Source organism: Thalassophryne amazonica, chromosome 22 (assembly GCF_902500255.1).
Source record: "Thalassophryne amazonica chromosome 22, fThaAma1.1, whole genome shotgun sequence".
Lineage (NCBI taxonomy): Eukaryota > Metazoa > Chordata > Actinopteri > Batrachoidiformes > Batrachoididae > Thalassophryne > Thalassophryne amazonica.
Genome location: NC_047124.1, coordinates 11,571,442 through 11,594,476, shown reverse-complemented (window position 1 = coordinate 11,594,476; position 23,035 = coordinate 11,571,442). Strand labels below are relative to the sequence as shown.

The 23,035-nt window shown below is 42.6% G+C and overlaps 1 protein-coding gene across 1 annotated transcript in view; it reads left to right on the top strand.

Annotated features, from left to right (window-relative positions):
* The window catches only part of LOC117503717 (hepatocyte growth factor-like), a 41,153-nt gene that overhangs the window by 11,844 nt on the left and 6,274 nt on the right, over nucleotides 1-23,035 (top strand). Inside the window, exons 2-17 of the mRNA XM_034162934.1 lie at nucleotides 4,181-4,343; nucleotides 4,479-4,591; nucleotides 5,191-5,305; nucleotides 10,038-10,180; nucleotides 10,299-10,419; nucleotides 10,539-10,657; nucleotides 14,223-14,394; nucleotides 15,453-15,586; nucleotides 16,232-16,325; nucleotides 17,410-17,549; nucleotides 20,804-20,836; nucleotides 21,059-21,167; nucleotides 21,253-21,327; nucleotides 22,317-22,454; nucleotides 22,598-22,704; nucleotides 22,821-22,954. Of these exons, the coding sequence (XP_034018825.1) occupies nucleotides 4,181-4,343; nucleotides 4,479-4,591; nucleotides 5,191-5,305; nucleotides 10,038-10,180; nucleotides 10,299-10,419; nucleotides 10,539-10,657; nucleotides 14,223-14,394; nucleotides 15,453-15,586; nucleotides 16,232-16,325; nucleotides 17,410-17,549; nucleotides 20,804-20,836; nucleotides 21,059-21,167; nucleotides 21,253-21,327; nucleotides 22,317-22,454; nucleotides 22,598-22,704; nucleotides 22,821-22,954 (1,910 nt within the window). The remainder of the gene's footprint in view (nucleotides 1-4,180; nucleotides 4,344-4,478; nucleotides 4,592-5,190; nucleotides 5,306-10,037; nucleotides 10,181-10,298; nucleotides 10,420-10,538; nucleotides 10,658-14,222; nucleotides 14,395-15,452; nucleotides 15,587-16,231; nucleotides 16,326-17,409; nucleotides 17,550-20,803; nucleotides 20,837-21,058; nucleotides 21,168-21,252; nucleotides 21,328-22,316; nucleotides 22,455-22,597; nucleotides 22,705-22,820; nucleotides 22,955-23,035) is intronic.

Below are 23,035 nucleotides of genomic sequence, written 5' to 3'. Positions count from 1 at the left end.
TTATGGAGGCTGTCGTTGCTGTAATTTGGAGAAATTACTAACAGTGCCAATCTCAAGTAGATCAGAGGATTGTGCTGACATTTTCTTTTTGTTTTTGATGTGTACTGCTAATTACATAATGGCCATTGTTATTCTGCTATCACATGGCACATTTAACTCTTGACAGTCCATCGAAAGAAAATGAACAAGTTTGATGTTCACCAATTTTAACTGTTGCGTAAAACCAAGCAACAAGCTCTTGGTGCTGACAAATGTGCAGAAACCTGCAGTTCTTTGAATGGTCACTTGAGGCTGGCTACAAAAGCAAGTCAATCCCCATAGTACCCCATGTTAAAATGTCCAAATTTACAGCAGAAATAAACATCTTCATAACCTGACACAAAAAAATTTCTTGAAAGCCATAGCATTATTAATAATTAAGAGTGTGGTCACATTAAGTGAAAGATAGTATGTCAGGTATGGATTGGTCACCCACTAGCAGAAGCCGCTAGTTGCTGTAGACATGACTGCTTTTGTGATTTTTAAGCATTTTATTACAAAAATCTGAGCTCATGTGGCATACTGTATGGTTAGCCAAATTAATATACCTTCAAAAAGTTGGTGTTGCTGTATTTCCATTGTGTGAAATTTTAGAATTAATTTTTATATTGAGATGGCTCACACTTATTAGCAGGTATCGCTAGCTGTGTGATATTAGCTGTACTAATGAAGCAATATGCTGGTCATAGGTTTTAATATGCGCACGGAAGCCACCTGTTAGAAGTATCACCACCCTGTCCAAAAAAATATGCATCAGTCAAACAGCCGGACCAAGGTTAATTATCCTGTTAGCTTTAAACCTAACTGGAAAACTAGCTAAATAGGTTAAATAAGGTTGAATTTGTTTAGCATCAAAATGTTCAGCCTTAAAACCTTCAACCCCCCCAAAAAAATTCAAGCTAAAAAAATTCAACCCCAAAATTTCAACCTCAAAAAATTCATACCTCAAAAAAAAAGAAAAGTAGGAAGAAGCAATCAATCCCTGTCTCCAGCATCCAATGTTTATGGAAGTAAATCTGTGACACTGGATAGTTGAGACAGGGATCAATTGCTTCTCTCTACTTTTCTATTTTTTGCAGTTGATTTTTGTTTTGTTTTTTTTGTTTTGTTTTTTTTCTTTTTAGGTTGAATTTTTTTTTAGGTTGAAGTTTTTGAGTCTGAATATTTTGATGCTAAACAAATTCAACCTTAGAAATTAATGCTAAAAATATTCAACCTTAAAAATTCAAATTTAAACTCTGATGGCACAGATTTACGAGGTCTGTTAGAAAAGTAACGGACCTTTTTTATTTTTTTCAAAAACTATATGGATTTGATTCATATGTTTTTACGTCAGCCAAGCTTGAACCTTTGTGCGCATGCGTGAGTTTTTCCACGCCTGTCGGTTGCGTCATTCGCCTGTGGGCAGGCTTTGAGTGAGCACTGCTGCACCCCTCTCGTCGTCGTTTCATTGTCAGGAAATGGCGGAATGATTTGGGCTTTTTTTCCATCAGAATTTTTCAGAAACTGTTAGAGACAGGCAGCTGGAAACCATTTGAAAAATTTATCTGGCTTTCGGTGAAAATTTTACGGGCTTCACAGAGAATAAGGAGTGTTACTACATCTTTAAGGACGGCCCACAATGGCGCACAGCGCGCCGCGCTCCGAGCCGCCATCGAGAGGCAGAAACCACCACATCATTTCTAAACGGATGGCTGTGTGGAGCCGGGACCGTCGTGTGCAATTTCTCTGGTTATCACAAGAGCTGGACATCAGCCATTTTCCGGCAGATTTCACTTTTAACAAGAGATTTTGTCATGGAAAGCCGCGCGGAGGCTTCGCGCGTCACACCCGAATTGCTGATGAAGCGAGACAAAGGAACACCTCCGTTTTGGAGTGTTAGAGGACAAGTTGGGACATGCCTATCTCTCCACAATTTCTCTTATACTCACTCGACTGGTAAGCACTGAAAGCCGGGATAGGCATGTCCCAACTTGTCCTCTGGCACTCCGAAACAGAGGTGTTCCTTTGTCTCGCTTCATCAGCGAATTGGTCGTGACGCGCGAAGCATGGAATAAATTTAATGAATGAGAAAAGGACAAAATGGACACAATCAGGTGAGTTATTTGTGATATATTTTTTTATTTGTGATGAAATGAGACATTTTATTGAAATTGGCATTCGAATGTACACTCAACAAAAATATAAACGCAACACTTTTGGTTTTGCTCCCATTTTGTATGAGATGAACTCAAAGATCTAAAACTTTTTCCACATACACAATATCACCATTTCCCTCAAATATTGTTCACAAACCAGTCGAAATCTGTGATAGTGAGCACTTCTCCTTCGCTGAGATAATCCATCCCACCTCACAGGTGTGCCATACCAAGATGCTGATTAGACACCATGATTAGTGCACAGGTGTGCCTTAGACTGCCCACAATAAAAGGCCACTCTGAAAGGTGCAGTTTTGTTTTATTGGGGGGGATACCAGTCAGTATCTGGTGTGACCACCATTTGCCTCATGCAGTGCAACACATCTCCTTCACATAGAGTTGATCAGGTTGTCAATTGTGGCCTGTGGAATGTTGGTCCACTCCTCTTCAATGGCTGTGCGAAGTTGCTGGATATTGGCAGGAACTGGTACACGCTGTCGTATACGCCGATCCAGAGCATCCCAAACATGCTTAATGGGTGACATGTCCGGTAAGTATGCCGGCCATGCAAGAACTGGGACATTTTCAGCTTCCAAGAATTGTGTACAGATCCTTGCAACATGGGGCCGTGCATTATCCTGCTGCAACATGAGGTGATGTTCTTGGATGGCACAACAATGGGCCTCAGGATCTCGTCACGGTATCTCTGTGCATTCAAAATGCCATCAATAAAATGCACCTGTGTTCTTCGTCCATAACAGACGCCTGCCCATACCATAACCCCACCGCTACCATGGGCCACTCAATCCACAACAGTGATATCAGAAAACCGCTCACCCACACGATGCCACACACGCTGTCTGCCATCTGCCCTGGACAGTGTGAACCGGGATTCATCCGTGAAGAGAACACCTCTCCAACGTGCCAAACGCCAGCGAATGTGAGCATTTGCCCACTCAAGTCGGTAACGACGACGAACTGGAGTCAGGATCGAGACCCCGATGAGGACGACGAGCATGCAGATGAGCTTCCCTGAGATGGTTTCTGACAGTTTGTGCAGAAATTCTTTGGCTATGCAAACTGATTGTTTCAGCAGCTGTCTGAGTGGCTGGTCTCAGACGATCTTGGAGGTGAACATGCTGGATGTGGAGGTCCTGGGCTGGTGTGGTTACACGTGGTCTGCGGTTGTGAGGCTGGTTGGATGTACTGCCAAATTCTCTGAAAAGCCTTTGGAGACGGCTTATGGTAGAGAAATGAACATTCAATACACGAGCAACAGCTCTGGTTGACATTCCTGCTGTCAGCATGCCAGTTGCACGCTCCCTCAAATCTTGCGACATCTGTGGCATTGTGCTGTGTGATAAAACTGCACCTTTCAGAGTGGCCTTTTATTGTGGACAGTCTAAGGCACACCTGTGCACTAATCATGGTGTCTAATCAGCATCTTGATATGGCACACCTGTGAGGTGGGATGGATTATCTCAGCAAAGGAGAAGTGCTCACTATCACAGATTTCGACTGGTTTGTGAACAATATTTGAGGGAAATGGTGATATTGTGTATGTGGAAAAAGTTTTAGATCTTTGAGTTCATCTCATACAAAATGGGAGCAAAACCAAAAGTGTTGCGTTTATATTTTTGTTGAGTATACATGATATTGGCCATAACCCCCAGGCAGAATTTTGCATGGCGAGCCCTGGGCCCTCTGATGGGAGGACGGGGTATATATATATGAGGTAACTGTTATGTTGTAGATTATCATCATTTTGTGGTGTCTGTTTCCTTGAGTACAGCCCGTGAAAACACAGTATTTATATCCGCTTTGCTTACTCGATGTCTTATCAAATGACAAATGGTTGCGCTTTGCTTACACCTGAAACAAGACTGTTTTAGGTTTTGTTTCCTCTTTAACAGATTGTTTACTTCTGACACCAGTCACCAAGAAAACACAAAAATTCAACATGTGGCTCGGTCTGATCACGTCGGGTGCTTGTGTTCCTGCAGGTTGTGGTCGAAGGGATCGGCATTTTCTGCAAAAGTATGAGAAAACTGAGAGCCACGTGATGGTTTGCACAGACTGCCCTCAGTCCCCGCTGGTACGAAACAGCCGGTCGCACGAACACTGCGCCCGCAAGTGCAAAAAGGTCAAGAAGAACTTCAGCTGTCGGTGAGTTACTGGGAGTTATCTCTTACTGTGTCCCCGCTCGCTCCTTCTCCGCTGTCGTGTAAACTCACAGTATTTACATATTTTTGTTGTTTATCATTTGGTCATCTCTCAATTACTTCCCGTTTGCTTCTGCAGGGCTTTCAACTTCCAGAAGCACGACAGGAAATGCCACTTGCTTCCTTTTGACCGTTTCACCCTCGGTGTGCAGAAGCAGGCCAACGTCAACTTTTCTTTGTACGAAAAAAAAGGTAAACCAAGGGGAGTTCTGGCACATGGGGGGGGTGGGGGATTTGTGGAGACCAAATGCTTGTGGGTGATTGTGATAAGCGCCCTGTTGTTGTCTCCTCATTTTGGTTCCTCTCTCTTGACGTAATAAAAACAGCCCACACCCCCCCTGCTGTTTAATTGCTTCAGTGGGGAGAGTTGCATGCATAAACATCTAGCAAGCTAAGTGGAGTGTAAACCCCCCCCCCAAAAAAATCATTGTTTACAACAGGGCCGCAAAGGCGAAGACTGTGGAATCTAGCACTTCAGACTTTACTGCAAAATTTACGTAAACTCCTCCCGGTGACATTGAATGAACCTCAGGGAGTTGTCTGTTTTGAGAATAGCAGACGAGCTGAGATCGACTAAAACGCCTGTTTTGAAAAAAGGATAATTGACCATACATGGGGAAGAGCCAAAGGAGACAGCAGGTGGTTGAGACAGTTTACGTAAATACCTACTTAATTGACTCAGTATTGTTTATTCTGGCATACAAGGAGTACGCAGTTTGTCGGAAAATGAGAAACAAAATAGGTGTTTTCAGACGCTTGTGTGTGTCTGTGTTTTCTCGCTGTCTTTTCAGATTATATAAGGGAGTGTATTAGCAGCACCAAGGACGATTACAGAGGGAGGAGGTCTTGGACAAAGTCAAACATCACTTGCCAAGCTTGGTCTGATACGAACATCAATGAGCACACGTGAGTTCTTTTTCTTTCAACCAAGAAAAACTGGAATTTTACAACCTTGTTTCTCATCAAAACCTCCTGCCATTTTCATTTTGTTATTGTTCCAGTTCAGTATTTTCTTATTCTTTGCACTCACTTTGACTGCTCAGCCATCTCCTTGGCAATTGACTTAGCAGGCTACCTACCAGTCATAGGCATGGTAACACTTTGATTGTTCATCTTTTCATTATTTATTTATATTTTTTTGGACCTGCAACACGCCTGCATCTAAAGTTTTGCCGCACTCACCTGACCCCTTGATATGGGTCAGGTCAGTGCATCAAAAGCCAAATCGGTTGCCTTGTTACACTTGTTGTGTGGTCTTTAATAAATGAATCTTGAATCCTGAATCTTGCCCAGAGGCAGTTCATCATTTGTTCCTCAAGGAGGGGAAGGCGTTAATCATGCACTTCCGCCTGCCAGATTCCTGCCGAATTGAACCAGCAGTTTTCAAAGCGTTAGTCGAACGTCCCCCGCCATCGCGTGTACGTTCTTTCACCATTTCTCTGTGCCTGATATTGAACAGGCTCCAGCAAGTGATTTATTGATGTTCAGCTCATCCTATTGCACCTCGGGGGGGTTAAGGGAAGGTGGATTCTTGGAGGCCGCTGAACGCTTCACCAGAGTTGTCTGATTTCTTTCAGCGCACGCGGGGCAATTCTCCCAAATGCATTTGTTTTTCCTGCTGCACCGTAATCTATCAGGTGTTTCTCAAAGATGCTTTCTGTCGGCGACAACAAGCAAGATCAAGCAAATTTGTCGAGATGGTTCTGTGCCAGCATCTCATTAGAGGCGCTCATTAGTTACTAGACATTTTAACAGCAAAAGGGAGGGAGGGGCGGGGGCTGAGCGGCAGAGTAACGAGTTGAGAGTTGTGCCGAGTGTAAACAGACTGAATACCACAAAGAAAATGTGCAAAATTTAATGCACTGAAGTTATGTTATATCTATGCTCCTACTCCACCCCCCTCCCCAATGCCTCCCTGCAAAAATCCCTGTCCAGAAGCAATATTTCACACTTGGAGTCTTTTGTCACTGCTTATTTGACGCGCAGCGCAAGTCCTCTTCACAGATGGCAAATGTAACATCCTACCACTTCGCCGCTGCCTGTCAGCAACTTTTGGCTTTCGAAGGGTCAAAGAGAGCTTTACTTAGGGAAGATTTAATGCCACAGGGGAGCTTAGCCAACACGGGTCTGCCCCACTGGGTGAGAATTACTGCCGTAATGAACCACGCACCATTTGACTTTCAGGTAACTATTATTTTCATGCTTGACCGGTCACTGTGGGGCACTGGTGATTTCTCTGGAGGTTCCCTTCCAGGAATGGGGCTTCCACCTGTTGTCTATATTTAGTGTTTGTTTCAGATCTTGGAAAGAAGTTCCCCTTAATGCCCAGAAGAGTTTGGACAAATAATGGATTGGAACATTTTTGTTGTTCATTTCAGCAGTGGAAAACATTTTAATCATTCATCTGTTCCCGTAGGAACATGCTTTTATTTCTGCTTCCCATTTCCACTGTGAGGTCAGAGGGCGGCCTCAGCTACAGTAACAACACCCCTGGAGTTCAGCTTTAACGTCTTGCTTCAGGGCACTTAAACACGATGGATGTCGACCAGATGTCAAGTATACCAACCTGCTTCCAAAAATTCCTATATATTCCTTAAAATTCATGACCCCTCTCTTCTTACTATAATGTTTTTGGATGATGTATCACTGAAACGTGAAGATGTTTGTTCCGTCATCACCAGGTGCAAAGCGCTAGTAGTCGTCTGTCTAGATTTCTTCTTTTGCAATATCCTAAATGTAGCCAATATGTTAAGCCGGGCCAGAAAGCGGAGCATGTGTGGATAGTTTCTGCATGTATTCCGAAGGGAACCGATCTTGGCATGGAGATGAATAACTGGCCAACATCTGTTAGCAACAGCATCATTATAGCTAACTTGCTCCCATGTCTTGGCCTTTCTGGGAGTCCCATCAGCAGACCCAACGTTGTGTAAAACGAGGCACTCTGCAGCTTCGTTATAAATGAAAGGTACCGCATCAGAGATGCTGGACTGGGGTTGTGAATTCCGCACACGGAGTTCTTTAGCGGGGTACGTTCCTGAGCGTGTTATGCATTTTTTTTGCTGTAAGCACGGCTCAGAAGATGTGGCCTTTGGCGCTGGAGCTTCACAGCAGCTTTGATTAGTACCAGGCTTGAAGGTTGTAGATTTACAGCAAAGACTTTGTTGTACTTTGTGTCTTTTCCTGTCTTTCTTCTTTGCAGTCTCTCTTTGTCTTCCACTTCTGGTTTGAAAAATGTTGTGCATTAGTGTAGAAGCCTTTCGTAAGCCCTAGGGCACGGAGGGGAGAGCAGACCAGACTCCCTCAAGGAAAGAGTCATTGCCTGGGCTCGAGTGTTCAGACGGGTTGCTGAAGGGAGGGTGGATTGTGGTTCTCCCCCCCCCCCCTTTTTCCCCCCTTTTTCTTTTTCCCTTCATCAGGTCCTACAGGAGTTTCTTTTTACATCACCACCAACTTTTTCAACCCATTGTTCTCCCTTTTCTTCTTAATGTCAATTACTTATTTATTATTTGTGGTGGCTTTCTCTTCATCATCTTTCTTCCACGGCCATAAGTGTTTCTTCGTTCCTCCCTCTCCGTCTCCCTGGGTGGGAAGGGGACTGTGGTCGGCTCAGATGAGGGCGTGCTGACATGCCAGCTTTTCATCATCCTGCCCTGACAGGAGATGGATTTCACACGCTGTCCGTTTAGTGTGGCGATCCCATGCCGCTCCGCCTGGTTACGATCCACACGTTTTATCCAGCTAGGTTGCGCCTCGCAGTCGTCTTGTTCACAGCTTCACAGTAACGTGATGTAGCTGAGAGATGATAGAGAGGCATTAGGTTTAAACGTGTTCTGTGGGCTGCCAGAAAAAGGTCTGCTCGGGCTGCTCCAAGTGGCTCGTAGCCGTGTTCTGTGCTGCTGGTAGTTACTGTGCTGTGACCACGTCTGGCTGCTTCTCACATGGGAGAATGGTAGGAATCACCAAAGTAGTTGTGCAAAAACGTGCAAATCTATTATAATCATCTTTCTGACTGAATTAATCTGCTTTCTTCTGAATTTGAGTGCCCTTTGGATTCATATGAATGATTCAAAATGTTCACAACCTAATGTCGTAAACAGCCAGTTGATTAAAAAAAATTATCAACAATTTTCAGAACTGTATTGAGTCATTTAAATTAATTATCAAGCAAAAATGTTGCTTTTTCTACTGGTTTCAGCTTCTATTTGCAAGCATTGGCTCATTTTGTAATTGTAAATTAAACATTTGGACTGTTTTTCAACTGTTGGTTGGAGAAGAGATTAAAGTGGTTCATGCTTTTTGCAGATGACGCCGTGTTGTTCAGCACCAGAAGGGAGGATGATGAGAGAAAGCTAGAAGAATGGAGAAAGGCTTCGGAAGACAGATAGCTGGAGATTAATCGGAATCAGGCTTAATTTGTGATCGAGATTCTGGAGTTAGATTGCGGGGATATATAGTGTGTAGTGAATATATTTAAATACGTAGGATTATTGGGAGGTGAAGATGGAGCACTGGATACAGAAATAAACCACAGAGTGCAGAGTGGGTGAACTGCGCAGAGTGCTGCATGACCAAAGATCAAGGCGAGGGCTAAGATCGCATTTAAGTCGGTGGCAAGACCAGCAATGCATGGGCAGTGAAGGGAGTCCAGGAGAAGAACTCAGATGTGGCTGAGGATGGTTTTAGTTGTAATATTGGACAGAATAAGCAATGAGAGAATCTGAGATTCAAAGTTGTTGCCTCAGCTTGGTCTGTTAGAAGTCTTAATAGGAAAGAGTTACCAATTTTCAAAGGTTTTATGGCACTAAATTCAAATTCAAATTTATTAATTTATATAGCGCCAATTCACGACTATCGTCTCAAGGCGCTTCACAACATAAAAACAGTTAAAAATTTAAAACACAATAAAAACAACCATAAGAAAAAAAACAGCAGTAAAAAAGTACAAGATTAAAAACACATCATAACACTAATGATAAAACAGGGAAAATAAATGAGTCTTTAAATGTGATTTAAAAGTCTCCACAGTGTCCGACTGCCGAATGTGTGCCGGCAGATCGTTCCACAGAGCTGGGGCACGATAGGAGAAAGCTCTGTGACCGGCAGACTTCTTATTCACCCTGGGAACACACAGAAGTCCTGCACCCTGAGAACGCAGGGCCCGAGCTGGTACATAGGGGCTTATCAAGTCAGCCAGATAGGGAGGTGCAAGTCCATGAACAATTTTATAAACTAAAATCAATACTTTAAAATCCGATCTTGTAGAAACAGGAAGCCAGTGCAGGGACACCAAGATTGGCGTAATGTGGTCAAACTTTCTGCTCCGTGTCAAAAGTCTGGCAGCAGCATTCTGAACCAATTGAAGACCCCTGATCCTGGACTGCGGTAAGCCAGAGAATAGAGCATTACAATAGTCCAGTCTAGAAGAGACAAACGCATGAATCAAAGTCTCAGCATCAGCCATAGACAGAATAGGACGAATCCTCGCTATATTTCGCAAATGAAAAAAGGCAGTCCAGTTAATTAAATTAATTCCAGTTAATTGGAACACTAATGTGTTCCAATTAATCATAAAAAAGACTTGATAGATTAATGGGCGATTAAAATAAGCATTCTTTGCCTCTTCTATTCTATTCTTCAGGTTTGATCCTGAGAGTCACCCATTCCAAGACTTGAGGGAGAACTTTTGTAGGAATCCCAACAACGATATTAGTGGTCCGTGGTGTTACACCACGGACCCCAACGTACGTTCTGAAGTGTGTGGCATACCGCATTGTTCACAGGGTAAGCCCCGTTTAGACTAACGTGGATTATTTAATGAGAAAGCTGAAAATATTTGATTTGCAGATACAGATTAAATGATGTCACAGAGTATGGATTGTTACGGGTTTTGTGTTGACAGATGTGTGCATGATATGTAACGGGGAGGATTATCGTGGGAAAATGGACCACACAGAGAGCGGCAAGGAATGTCAGCGATGGGACTCTTCAAGGCCTCATAAACATCCCTTCCAGCCCAAAAAGTATGCAGTGCAGCTAAACATCATTTGCTAACCTTTTTCGCTGATAAATACATTATACTAATCCTCAACTGTTATTGTGACTTTTTTTTTGCCTCCCCATGTCATTGTTCTCTTGTCAGGTATCGGAACAAAGACCTGAGGGACAACTACTGTCGTAACCCAGATCATCGTCTCCGACCCTGGTGCTACACCACTCACCACAAAACTCTTTGGGAATACTGCAACATCACTATATGCGGTAAGATACTTGAAATCTTTTTCATCTTATGTGTTTTCCGCAGCAGCACGGTCGGGCAGCTATAATTTTCTTTGTTGTAACAGCGTGGGGGTTGGACAGCAAAAATGTAGACGTGTGAGTGAGTCCATCTTAGCCAGCGTGCATAGATAATAACTCAAAAATTTAAAAAAATGCTGTCATCTTGTAACTCACTAAATTCTAATAACATATACCATATTTTTTGGAGTATAAGTCGCAGGGCCTGCCAAACGAATGAAAAAATGGGACTTGTACTTTAGAAAATATAGTTCTGAGGACACATGATGCAACTTTGTTTTAACTATATAATATCCAATAGGCATGTGCGCCACCTGTTGGTTCATTCGTGGATGCTGGTTGAATTATCCGAAATTTCACATGGCTGTAGTTAAGTCATTTCTTTAGTCTGTCTATGGAACACAAGTCCGTTTACATGCTTATTGATTAGCTCTGCCCAGCTAAGAAGCTAGTAGCCGCATATAGAAACACTATGCCCATTACATGAGCAAATGCAAGACAAAACAGGAATGTAAAACCAGAACTAATCACTAGATAGTATCTGTGGCTGGGGATGGAGCCAGAACTGTGGCTGGGGATGGAGCCAGAACATTTCATCACTACTACAGATTAGTGATGCTAACTTGAAACACGACTCCACAATATTTCAAAACTAGTTTTGAACATTGTTCTGGAGTCTCTATCAAATGAAAGGTATCAAGAGCTATGCCAAGTGGGACCTCAGTATATATGTTACGTCTCAAACTGATTCCACGCAAATGTTTCAAAATGTTTCAGTTAATTTGATGGTGAAACTTATTAAAACACAAGCTATTTGACTAGGATCGCACTGTTTTCGAATTTCGTATCTTACGGCGATGGTGCAGGTTCTTGACGTGCACTCGCGCTCCCATTACTTATATAACATATCACACATTTATTAATCCCTCCAGACTCGGTTGGACTCGGCCATCCATTGTTGATGATTTCTACCTTGATTTTTCAAGTGACACACTGTAGCGACACCTTCTGATTTGGGAGCACCAGGATAGATATCACATGTACAACTGTAGGCAGTTTTCAAGTCGATGTGGTAAGAGGATTAAAACACCCCTCATCCCCTCCAAAGTCTCATTGGACTATTGTTTATCCTGCTGGCTTTTTCATGTGGTCCTTGGCTTCCGATCACTTTACCTCAACAAGAATGAGTAAATAGATTGTTTGTCGAGGAGGGGATCTAGCTTTAAAGTGTCAGAAGTGTTTTATGGAGACCACTCACAGATGGTAACGGCCTGAGGAGGGCTGGATTAAGATGGTGCCTGAGAATTTGGGTAGTCCTCGGGTCTGTAGGCCTAATTGTTGGTGGTTAGTATTTTTGTATACTTACATGATATCATTGCGCAAAGGCTTTAGAAACACACACATCATACCAGGATATGAACATTGATTCGCCTTACCTCAGTTGAGGAGATTGTGGGTTTTCAATGATCTCCACTTTCCTCAAATATCTCAAAAATATACTCAACCTTTGGTAGAAGAAGGCAATACTTCTGCAAGCATATATGGTCATCCTGGAGTGAACCGCCCAGCACCTGGAGTGTCAGGATCATCTGGATAATCAGGAGCAAAGTTTTGGACTGTTTAATATTTCAATGCAGGTAGAAATCTTTGGGAACCGAACCGGGACATTGGCAAGCTCACAGCAACTTAACCGGGGCCATCTGCAACGTCCCGTGAACCCTGCTGCATGCTGACGGTGTTAGATTTGTACCACACACTGATGTACATCTGTACCCAGTCTGTTAAAGTTCACCGCGGTAAGCAGGCAGCGAAATATTCCATCCTGTCAATATGTGTCACCAGTGGCAAGGTCACTGCCATCTTCAGCTCCGCCCCTTTTTGCGGCTTCAGATGCTGTTTGCTTCCCAATTTCTATCTGGGGCACACCTGGAATGTGACAAAAATATGTGGACACTAGGCTTTAGGAAGAACCCATTAAATTTTAAATTGTAGCGCCGCCTGAGGGATGGAAGCTCACAGGCATTCTGTGTTGGTGTTCGGTGTTGCTGCTTGCATGTAGAAAGTTCTCCAGATTCTCTGAATCTTCTGATTATATTATGGACTGTAGATGATGGAATCCCTAAATTCCTTGCAATTGAATGTTGAGAAATACGAGTATATTCTTAAACTGTTGGACTATTTTTTGATGCAGTTGTTCACAAAGTGGTGATCCTCACCCCATCTGTGCTTGTGAACGGCTGAGCCTTTTGGGGATGCTTCTTTTACACCCAATCATGACACTCACCTGTTTCCAATTAACCTGTTCACCTGTGGAATGTTCCAAACAGGTGTTCTTGGAGCATTCATCAACTTTCCCAGTCTTTTGTTGCCCCTGTCCCAGCTTTTTTGAAATGCGTTGCAGGCATCCATTTCAAAATGAGCAAATATTTGCACAAAAACAAAAAAGTCTGTCAGTTTGAACATTAAATATCTTGTCTTTGTGGTGTATTCAGTTGAATATAGGTTGAAGAGGATTTGCAAATCATTGTATTCTGTTTTTAATTTACATTTCAGTCAATGTCCCAACTTCTTTGGAATTGGGGTTGTAAATAGTTTGACAACATTGTAGTTTAGATTAGATTTGTCTTATTATGTGACCTTAAGAACATGGGGGGGAAAGTGTTAGAATAATCATCCAGAAGAAGTCGTGCCATTAGAGAATTTGTTCTTGTTCCTTTTCGTTCTGAGCACAATGAAACATTCCCACATGTGCACCATCGAGCACGCCCTCTTCGTCAGACACGTACGCGTTACACTACAGATTCTGATTTACAGCAAAGGCGGGGGATCTGCATTTATCCAGATGTGCGCATCCCTCAATGCCTGCCCTCAGCGAGATAAAAACCACTGACCTGTGCGACGCAGCGCGCACAGACACTCGCATGCATCACATTGTGCCAGAGAATCCCTCTTTTCCATCCCAATTCTCCTTTGTGCTTCAAAACATTCCCATTACTCCTCCGTCTTCTCCCTTCTTGTTTGTCAAAGGCTAAAGAAACAGAGACACAAATCTGACGGGGAGAAGTCGCTCCCCGTGCACTGTTATTCCTGCAGAGTCCTATCGGAAGATGTTTGGAATAGTTTTCTGGCCGATAAAGTTGGTCTTCCAAGCCGGGGTTGTTGTGGTGTTTTTGGTGTGAGTGCAGTAACAAATTCATCAAGTTTATCAAAGACGTTCATCACAATTCTGAATTTCACACAGGTGGAATGGAAGAAAAAAATCTGTAAGAATATTGTGAACACGCAGATTGAACACGTCGTCTCTCGTCTGCGAGTCGGGCAGAGTGCTGCTGTTTTTGATCATCTATGTTACACATGACACATTCTTCTGTGGATTAATATCTCCACCGCCCCCTCCCTCCCTCCGCCCCGCCTTCTGACCTTGTTTTCTTTTGCCTCGTTCCAACATCGTTCGTCCGCCTAAACCACCACTTTGTCCTTTTTTTTTTTTTGTTTTGTTTTTTTTTTGCTTGTTTCATTTCTCTGCTAGACTCAGACTTCAGTAAGAACACAGATGTCAATGTAACAACATCCTGTGTCCAGGGAAAGGGCACAAATTACCGAGGCACCGTGAACGTCACGCCAGAGGGTGTGACCTGTCAGCGTTGGGACTCCCAGTTCCCCCATAGCCACTCGTTTATACCTGACAACTACAAATGCAAGTGAGTAAAGTCATCAGCACTCGCATTGGTTAATAATACTGTAAAACACCAGTATGAAGTCATATTAGGTCACCTTTCTGTTGGTGAAATGACCTTTGAACCTGGGTAACCTTGAAGACAAAGGTCAAACACTACGATACAAAAGCCACATGCCAAGATCAAAATGTGGGATATATATATATATATTCCAGGGAATTGGTTAAAGATACACCTGCGGTTACTAAGAATACATCATACATCTTTTTTCATTTGGCCACTTGATTGTTGACCATGAGTGACATATAAAAAACTCAAGATCATAACTAGTTAATTCACAGTTTGGAGCCACTATGGATTAAACATGGAGAGTGTTTGTTAGTTAGTTACTTATAAAGTGGTTTGGTTTTGGACAGACCCATAGGTTATAGCTTGGCCCAAGTAGTGGGTCACCCCTTTGAGTCTGGTCTTCTTGATGTTTCTTCCTCAAATCCTCAAAAGAGCCTTCTTTTACCGTGCCCCTGTTTTGTGGAATCGTCTCCCAACGTCAGTAAGGCAGTCAGATTCTTTGGAGACATTCAAGACCAGACTTAAGACACGTATTTACTCTGTCTTGTGGTTACAACATTGTGTTAGCATCCTTTTTAATTTTTTTGCTCTTTTTATTATTGTGCTTGTTTTATTTTTTGTTTTATTTTTAATTGTGCTTTTAATCTTTTAATTAATTTTAAATTGTTTTTGAATTGTTTGGTGTGAAGCACCTTGAGGTGAAGATGCCATGAGTTGGAGCTTTATAAATTAAATAAATTGAAATTGAATTGAAATCATCAGAGGGAGTTTTTCCGTACCGCTGTCGCCTGTGTGCTTGCTCTAGGGGTTGGTAATGTTAGACCTTACTTGTGTGAAGCGCCTTGAGGCAACTTTGTTGTGATTTGGCGCTATATAAATGAAATTAATTAAACTGAATTATGGTGTCGCTGATCCAGAAGGATATATGTTTGCATTACTGCGTGTCAAACATGTAGGGTGCGGGTTTAATGAGCCCCTTCTTATTTATGTTGTAGCATTTTTGTGCATTCTAGGGACCTCAGCAAGAATTACTGCCGGAACCCTGATGGTGCAGATTACCCATGGTGCTTCACTACAAACCCAAATCAGAGGATAGCCAAATGCACCCACATTCCCTGTTGTGATGCCGAGGCCACAGAAAAAACAGGTAAATTATCACGTGCAAGCTTTTATATTATAATTTTTAGGTGCCAATACCCGGGCGAACTGTGCAGTTCTTCATCCGTGTTCTTGAAGTGCAAAACCACTAATGCTGCAAAAGACGTGTCATATTTTTGCATACTGAAATTAGACAGGCATGTTCTGAGGCACTCCTGCAGGATCGGGCCACTTGGCAGCGTTGCGGCCAGTAAATTCCATTTCACGGAGGAACAAAACACAGGACCTTGGATGTAAAGTGCGCTGTAATTTCTCCGCGTCTCTCCTCTGCTTTACATTTCAAACAAACCACGTGTCACACGATGCAGAGTTGGTGACTTACCATATGTGACCACTCCCCCCCCGGGTTGTGTTTAACATGCGCCATGGTTGAAGTTGTTTTATTATATTTGGGTACGATCGGGTGCACGGGGCCCCTTTACTTTCAAATTAGACCAAACCTCAAAGAGAAGTCAAAACTTTGCTCTTGCTTGCCTTATGATAGCATCAATGACAAAGTCAGCCAGAACCCAGATTAGGTCTTTGTACTTGAGCATTTATGCGTTGAGGAAACTGTTGCGCTCAGTGGACACGTGCACCTGGGAGGTTTTTTATAAGCTCGACTAAGATAACTTTGTTTTGTTGTCTTCTGCAGAATGTTATCAAGGCAATGGGGAGTCATACCGAGGCACGTTATCCATAACCCGATCTGGGATTCCCTGTGCAGACTGGTCAGAACACATAAATAGGTAACAGTCATATAAGCTCATATATATTGTTGTTTCTCCTACTACCAACTTTGTTGTTCTAACTTTAGAGTAAGAGTCTTTGGAAACATTTGGCAAAAAAAACAAAAAAAAAGAGGCTGACATTCCTCTCAGTTCAGTTGATGAGTGTTTGTTGACAACATCGCTCTCATTGCCTTGTGAAAATCCCTTTCATATGAATGGGGCTAAGCAGTGAAAACAAACAGCGAGAGGAAATCAGGGGGTTCCTCTGGGGTCAGTACCGGGCCCAATTATTATTCATCTGACGAGAGGAAACCTCGGGGTGCTCTCCGAATGACCCACCCTGACGGAGAGGCTGCCCGCTCCTCTGGATGTTGTTCCATGCTGAAGTCAGGCTGTTGGAATTGCTTAATTCACAGGAATTTTAAAAGCCAAAATGGCACAGACAGATGGACATGTTCCAGAGCCGACCCCTGACCCCAGGAAGTGCTTTGCCGAGCGAGGTAGATCAAAGCCAATCAGCTCCCTCATGTAGACTGCAGCCAGAGAGTCTACCCTGCTCAAGGTCGGGGGTTGTCCCGGGAAAAACTGCGGAGAGCCACAGCTTGTTTAACAATCTCCTGGGAAGTGAAATTATCTTCACCCTGACAAATTGCCGCCCATCGCACGCTTAATATCATTTTTACTGTAAACTCTGCCTCCCAATTGCTTTTCAAGAGTATGTGGGATAATGGAGTCGATTACGTTTGATTCTCAGCGAGCCAAGATGCACGATTAGATGTGAATTCCTAAAAATTGGGAGCACGACCAAATTGTTCAGTAGGGGACATGGCTCCTGATGGTCTGAGCCCTGCCGCATGCTTCGAGCGCATACTTTCATACTCCCATGAGCGTTCTTCACAAAGCCCCGTTTCCTTCTACGGGCTCTGTGCTGTGAATCCAGAGGATTCATTGGAATATAGGAAAGCTAGAGTCAGACTTTCCAAAGCATGCCAATGCTTATGTGATGCTCCGTATGTTCAGCTGACTGGTCATGAAGTTGGTGCACTGCTCATAATTGTCAACGCAAATAGACTATGAGAATCTGTATTTGTGTGTCTTACAGCGGGGATTCTCACTCTACAGTGTCCCATGTAGGGTTGGAGAAGAACTACTGCCGTAATCCAGACCAGGATAAGCATGGTCCTTGGTGTTACACCAATCCAAATACCCGCTTGGCTTGGGACTACTGCAAACTGAAGCCCTGTGAGTAATTTACCTGACCTTCTGTCTTCTGGTGGTGGTGTCTTCAAAAGTAGATAAAGATAGATTACGGCAGCTAGAGTCGATGAAACCCGTCAGTCGAACTTGCCAAGTGGCGCTACTTTTACCAAATGGTTCCAGTTGCACAAGGTGGTTGTTGGAGAGGACACTGGAATTAAATGTCATCATCACAAGGGGCTGCTGTGAGGAGGAGTCCACTAATGGGTGACAGCGATGAGGAGTTCAGCATTTGTCTGTTCTTTTAACACCAATTTAGTACAGCGTGGTGGAGACAGTGGGAGTGATGCATGTGTTGTACTCTGAGCTGTCCACGATCTATTTAGCAGACACTTAAGGTGGATATATTGTCTTTTGCAACAAGGTCTGGCAACGTGTCATCCGTAATACTGAAAACGCCAAGTTGTGCATGTGATTTAAGAGCAGCTACCCTGAAACTAAAGCAAGACCGTGCTCACCGGGGGGGAACTCAAACGTTTTGACACTGACAGCAAATATGCAAACTCCTAAAAGAGAAGTGCTTTTACTAGGAGACGAATAAACAGTTAGAGAAGCAGGATAATATGACAAATGGTGGATTTGTGGATATGGAGTATAGTGCTGTTTATATTGGACATTGAATGACTACTGGCTGGCGGCAGTATTACAGAAAATGCATTTGGCATTAGCATATACGGTCACAATTTAGCAGTTAGCTTTAGCAGATATAGTCACGCTATCGACAGTTAGAACTGTCTTTAGTACAGACTGTCAGAAGACAAAAGTGCCATGTCAGTGGAATAAAGTCTAGTATAAACAGCGGAATGCTTCACATCTGGGAATCAGGTAATTTCCAGACAACCTGCATCACTGTAAAAAGCATTACAGACAAATAAACCACAAAATATGAAATTGTAAGAACATACTCGAAGCCAGAAGAAAGCCAAATAAGTGAGTTTGAAGGTTTCTTCTAAAAATGTGTACCAATTTGTCTTCTTTCAGTTCAGGTGATCTGCAGCAAACAAACACCTTCATTTTTCAGTCAGTTTTGCCACGATCAGGAACATTCATATGTGCAAGTGTTATCAATGGCAAAATTGTACTTTGTGCAACAGTAAAGTAAAAAAAATAAGGGAATGCTAAAATACCCTCGGCCGTATGAGCATTGTCTTCTTTATAATTTGCAGTTGCTTAATTGGTATCCCAGTATACATTTATTGTTATTTACATTAATTATTAAGATCCTGTTGTCTTATGTACAATTTGTACATGTTCAAAAAAACCCTCTATCAATCAATCAGTGAATCATAAACAATATTTTATTTACATTTTAACAGTGTCTGCAGGAGGGCGTGCATGTACGCATACATGAGCTTTTGACAAGAATGGAAGTTATAGCTTTGAGTTAGCACTGACATACGCAAAATGTCTTGTAAATCAGTTCAGAGGTGTCATCAGGTTACAAAAACGTTTTCACTTTTCGAAGTGTTTATTTCATGCTAGCTTTTACATAATATATGAAAAAGAAGTTATATTTACACACAAAGGAAAACGGTGTTTGCTGCTAGCTAGAGCAGCCTGTGACATCACGACACTAACATCCGCAAAATGTCTTGTAAATCAGTTCTGAGGTGTTATCGGGTTCCAAAAACAGAATTTTCAGTTTTAGAAGTGTTTATTTCACACTAGCTTTTACATAATATATGAAAAAGAAGTTATATTTACACACAAACGAAACGGTGTTTGCTGCTAGCTAGAGCAGCCTGTGACATCACGACGCTAACATCCGCAAAATGTCTTGTAAATCAGTTCTGAGGTGTTATCAGGTTCCAAAAATAGCGTTTTCAGTTTTAGAAGTGTTTATGCCTCTCTAGCTTTTACATAATGTATGACAGAGGTTATATTTACACACAAACAAAACTGAGTATCCAGCTAGCTAGACCAGATGTCACGGTACCACTCTACTCTGATTGGCTGGCCCCCCCTGCCTCTCAAACAAACAAACAAACAAAAAAAAACGGAACAGAATGAAAAAGAATGTGATCATTTTACCTCTAAAAATACCTGTTAAAATAGGTCAAGGTTAGCCATCTTTGAACTTGTCCAAGATCTGTGTCCCAAGAATGTTCCTTTGTGAATTTGAAGACTCTGGCAGTAACAGGACTGGACAGATGGAAGTCTTCGCAACACCCGATGGCCATATTTGATGGCCTCGGGTAAAAATGGACCACACAGCAATGAAAGCATCCATGCCAGTGATTGCTTTCTGCAGAAGAAAGGTGGCAGTGATTAACCTGTCAATCTGATGTCATTGTTCACTTCAGAAGCAAGAAATGATTACATCATATAAACTCAGTGTATCTTAGATATCTTGAACAGCGGGTAGCTCAGAAGGTTTACCAGTATGTAGACCTGGGTTGGGTTCCTGGTCACCCACCAGTCCTCTGTGAGGGTGGGGGTGGTGTTTCACCACAGAAATCAGCTCAATCATTTAGAACCTGTTCACCTCTTCCTTTGCCCGAGGGTCTATCCCTCTACCAAATTTAATTCCAATTCCTTCTTGTCTTTTTGAGAAATCCTTTTAACAAACATTTGAGGGTGGAATCTTCAGCCTGTAATCCTAGTTTGCAGATCAGATGGAGCCCAGTTCATTTCTACACCTGTTCACACCTGGCTAACTGCTGCAACAAGTAGATGTGCCCGTCTGAAATGTCTGAAAGAACTCATCCAGACTCTCTGGACACTGCTTCTAACACGGCTTGTATTTATTTGTGTAAAGCAAAGATTAAGACTTCTGAGCAGAGACTCGGCTCTGCAGCCTTTGTTGACTGTGACAAAAGTGTCGTGTATCTTCTTTTTGTTGAAATGTGGTTTCTGTAATCATTTAGCTGCAGTTTTGTCCAACTGGCACGGAATCCACGATGTCCAAATAGATGCCAGTTTACTGTGCTGTCCTTCTTTGGCTGGTTTTAATCAGGCTTCATTGAAGAAGTCCTTTCAAATGGCTGCACAGTAACTTCCGTAATGTAAAACATGTCTCACACGGACTCTTTGAGGTCTCGAGCAAATTTATTTGCTGCGGTCGCTGACGACGTGAGCCTCTGACAACGACCTACAATTGAGATGTACATCTTCATGAAGTATGGAAGGGTGTCTCTTGTGAATGAGTTTGGTGCCTCCGGTTCTGCTCTTACTTATTTTGTGATTTTTTTTGTTTTGTTTTTTTTTTGTTTGTTTGTTTGTTTTTTCCCTTCTATTAGGTGACTCGCCCACATTGCTTGCCCCACCCACCAGTGAGTACCACTTTTACTGGCTTTCACTTTAGCCCCCTTCCTCATCTTATCTCCAATCTTGGACGTTTGTAGTCTTTGTATCAAATCCTTCTGTTGTTACTTATCGGAGGAAATTGATCACATTTTCTGCCTGCTTTTTGAAGTGCCCCCCCCCCCCAGTTGAAATGTCAACAATGCCGCCCGCAATCTAACATACAATATCAACAACATCTCCTTCCTTAGATCCAACTAGATCCAAGATATCTTGTTTTGTGCACATCAATACTAGAATTGTTGGAGGACATCAGGTGCAGGGCACAGATGGCAGCTGGGTTGTCAGCATCCAAAGAGAGTAAGTCATTCTGCAACACTTATTTTTAATACACAACACATGTTAAAGAGCAGTTTAATGTTAAAACCTTCTCAAATGTTCTTAGGAAGACTCATTTGTGTGGTGGCTCGTTGATCAGAGAGGATTGGGTTTTGACGGACCAGCAGTGCTTCACCTCCTGGTAATGCTCGACCCTCTAATACCTGTGATTGTCCCCTTTCACTCCCCTTCTCTTGTTTGTCTCTTTTTTTTTCTTCTCGACATCTCAAGCGTGCCTCCTAATCCTCCCACTGCCTTCAGTTCCTAATAATGTTTAAAGTGAAGATGCAGGCTGTATCCTGTTTACTCCCACAGAGGCCTGACCTAAAATACAGAACAAAACTGTTTGGCCTGTAAATCTGTTTAACTTCTGGAGCTGTCGTATGTTTGCAGTCGTGGCTGTAATGAAAACTTCCCTATCTGTGGAATAATGTAGAGTACTCCGTGCTTTGTATGTGGTGTGGATTAAGAAATGTTAACTGATCTGTTTTTAGATTTTTGCAAATATCTTCCCCTTTTTATTGTAACATGAAGGGATCATTTGATTAATTTGTTAGCAAGTAAATATAGGTCAGGTGTCCACAAATGTTTCTTAAAGTTGTTAGCCAAAGTATAAGAGAAGCATGTGAGGGCGGTGCAGGATATGTACAAGGACAGTGTGTACAGCAGGGATATGTGCAGTAGGAATGACAGATGCATTCAAGGTGGAGGTGGGATTACATGAAGGATCGGCTCTGTGTCCTTTCCTGTTTGGAGTGGTGATGGACGAGATCAGACAAGAGTCTCCATGGACTATAATGTTTGCAGATGATGTGATCTGTAGTGAGAGTAGTGATTGGGCTGAGACTAGCCTGGAGAGGTGAAGTTATGCTCTGGAGAGAAGGGGAATGAAAATAAATGTATGAAAACTACATTGTTTCTTAAAAGGTTATGTTTTACATGGTGTGAATTTCGAGGACCGCTACGGTTGATAGTTGAACCGATCTTGCTGTCTCTCAGCACAACTAATCAAATCCCATAACATTTTATCTAAATCTTACACGTGGCTTAAATTAGTTTTACGGTTGATAAGTTAAGAAATGAGATGTTCGCGAAACTGCACAAACTGACAAATGTCCTTGCGATCACCAGCATTCCAAATCTGAGAGAGTACACCGTGCAAGTCGGTCTGCGACACCTGAGTGAGTCCGCAAACCACCCGAGACTACACATCTCCCACCTGATCTGTGGCCCAGAAGGATCCAATCTGGTTCTGTTGAAATTGTCAGAGTAAGTACTTTGAAATGTTTTGAAATTTTTCAGATAATATTGCATGGAGCTGTTGTTTGTCTGTTTATTTTTATTTGAAGGAAATCCAACGAGTGTATCCTTGCGCAGTAACTTTAATTTGACCGTTAGCATCTTTGTTGCAGACCTGCCCCAGTTTCTGAGGGTGCCACAACCATTCATCTGCCGGTAACAGAGTGTCACATCGCTGAAGGCACCAACTGCACCATGTATGGATGGGGGGAAACCAAAAGTACTGCTGCCTCTCCACAATATGACACACCGCATGCCCCGTGCAGTCATTTTCAAACAAACTCGTGCTTGTAACTTCACACATTGCATTGTTTTTCTTCTCCTGTTGATGTTTAGACACGGGTCACGATGAGGCGCTGAACACTGTCACCATGCCGATGGTCAATAATGACATGTGCTCCCAACTCAAAAGCGATACAGAAGAAAGCAGAATATGTGCTGGCGGCAAGAGAGGCGAAGGCGTATGTGATGTAAGGTTCAAGCTCACCACTTTAAAGTAAAGACATTAAAGGGACAATCATTTGTAATTACTGAAGTGCTAATCATCATCA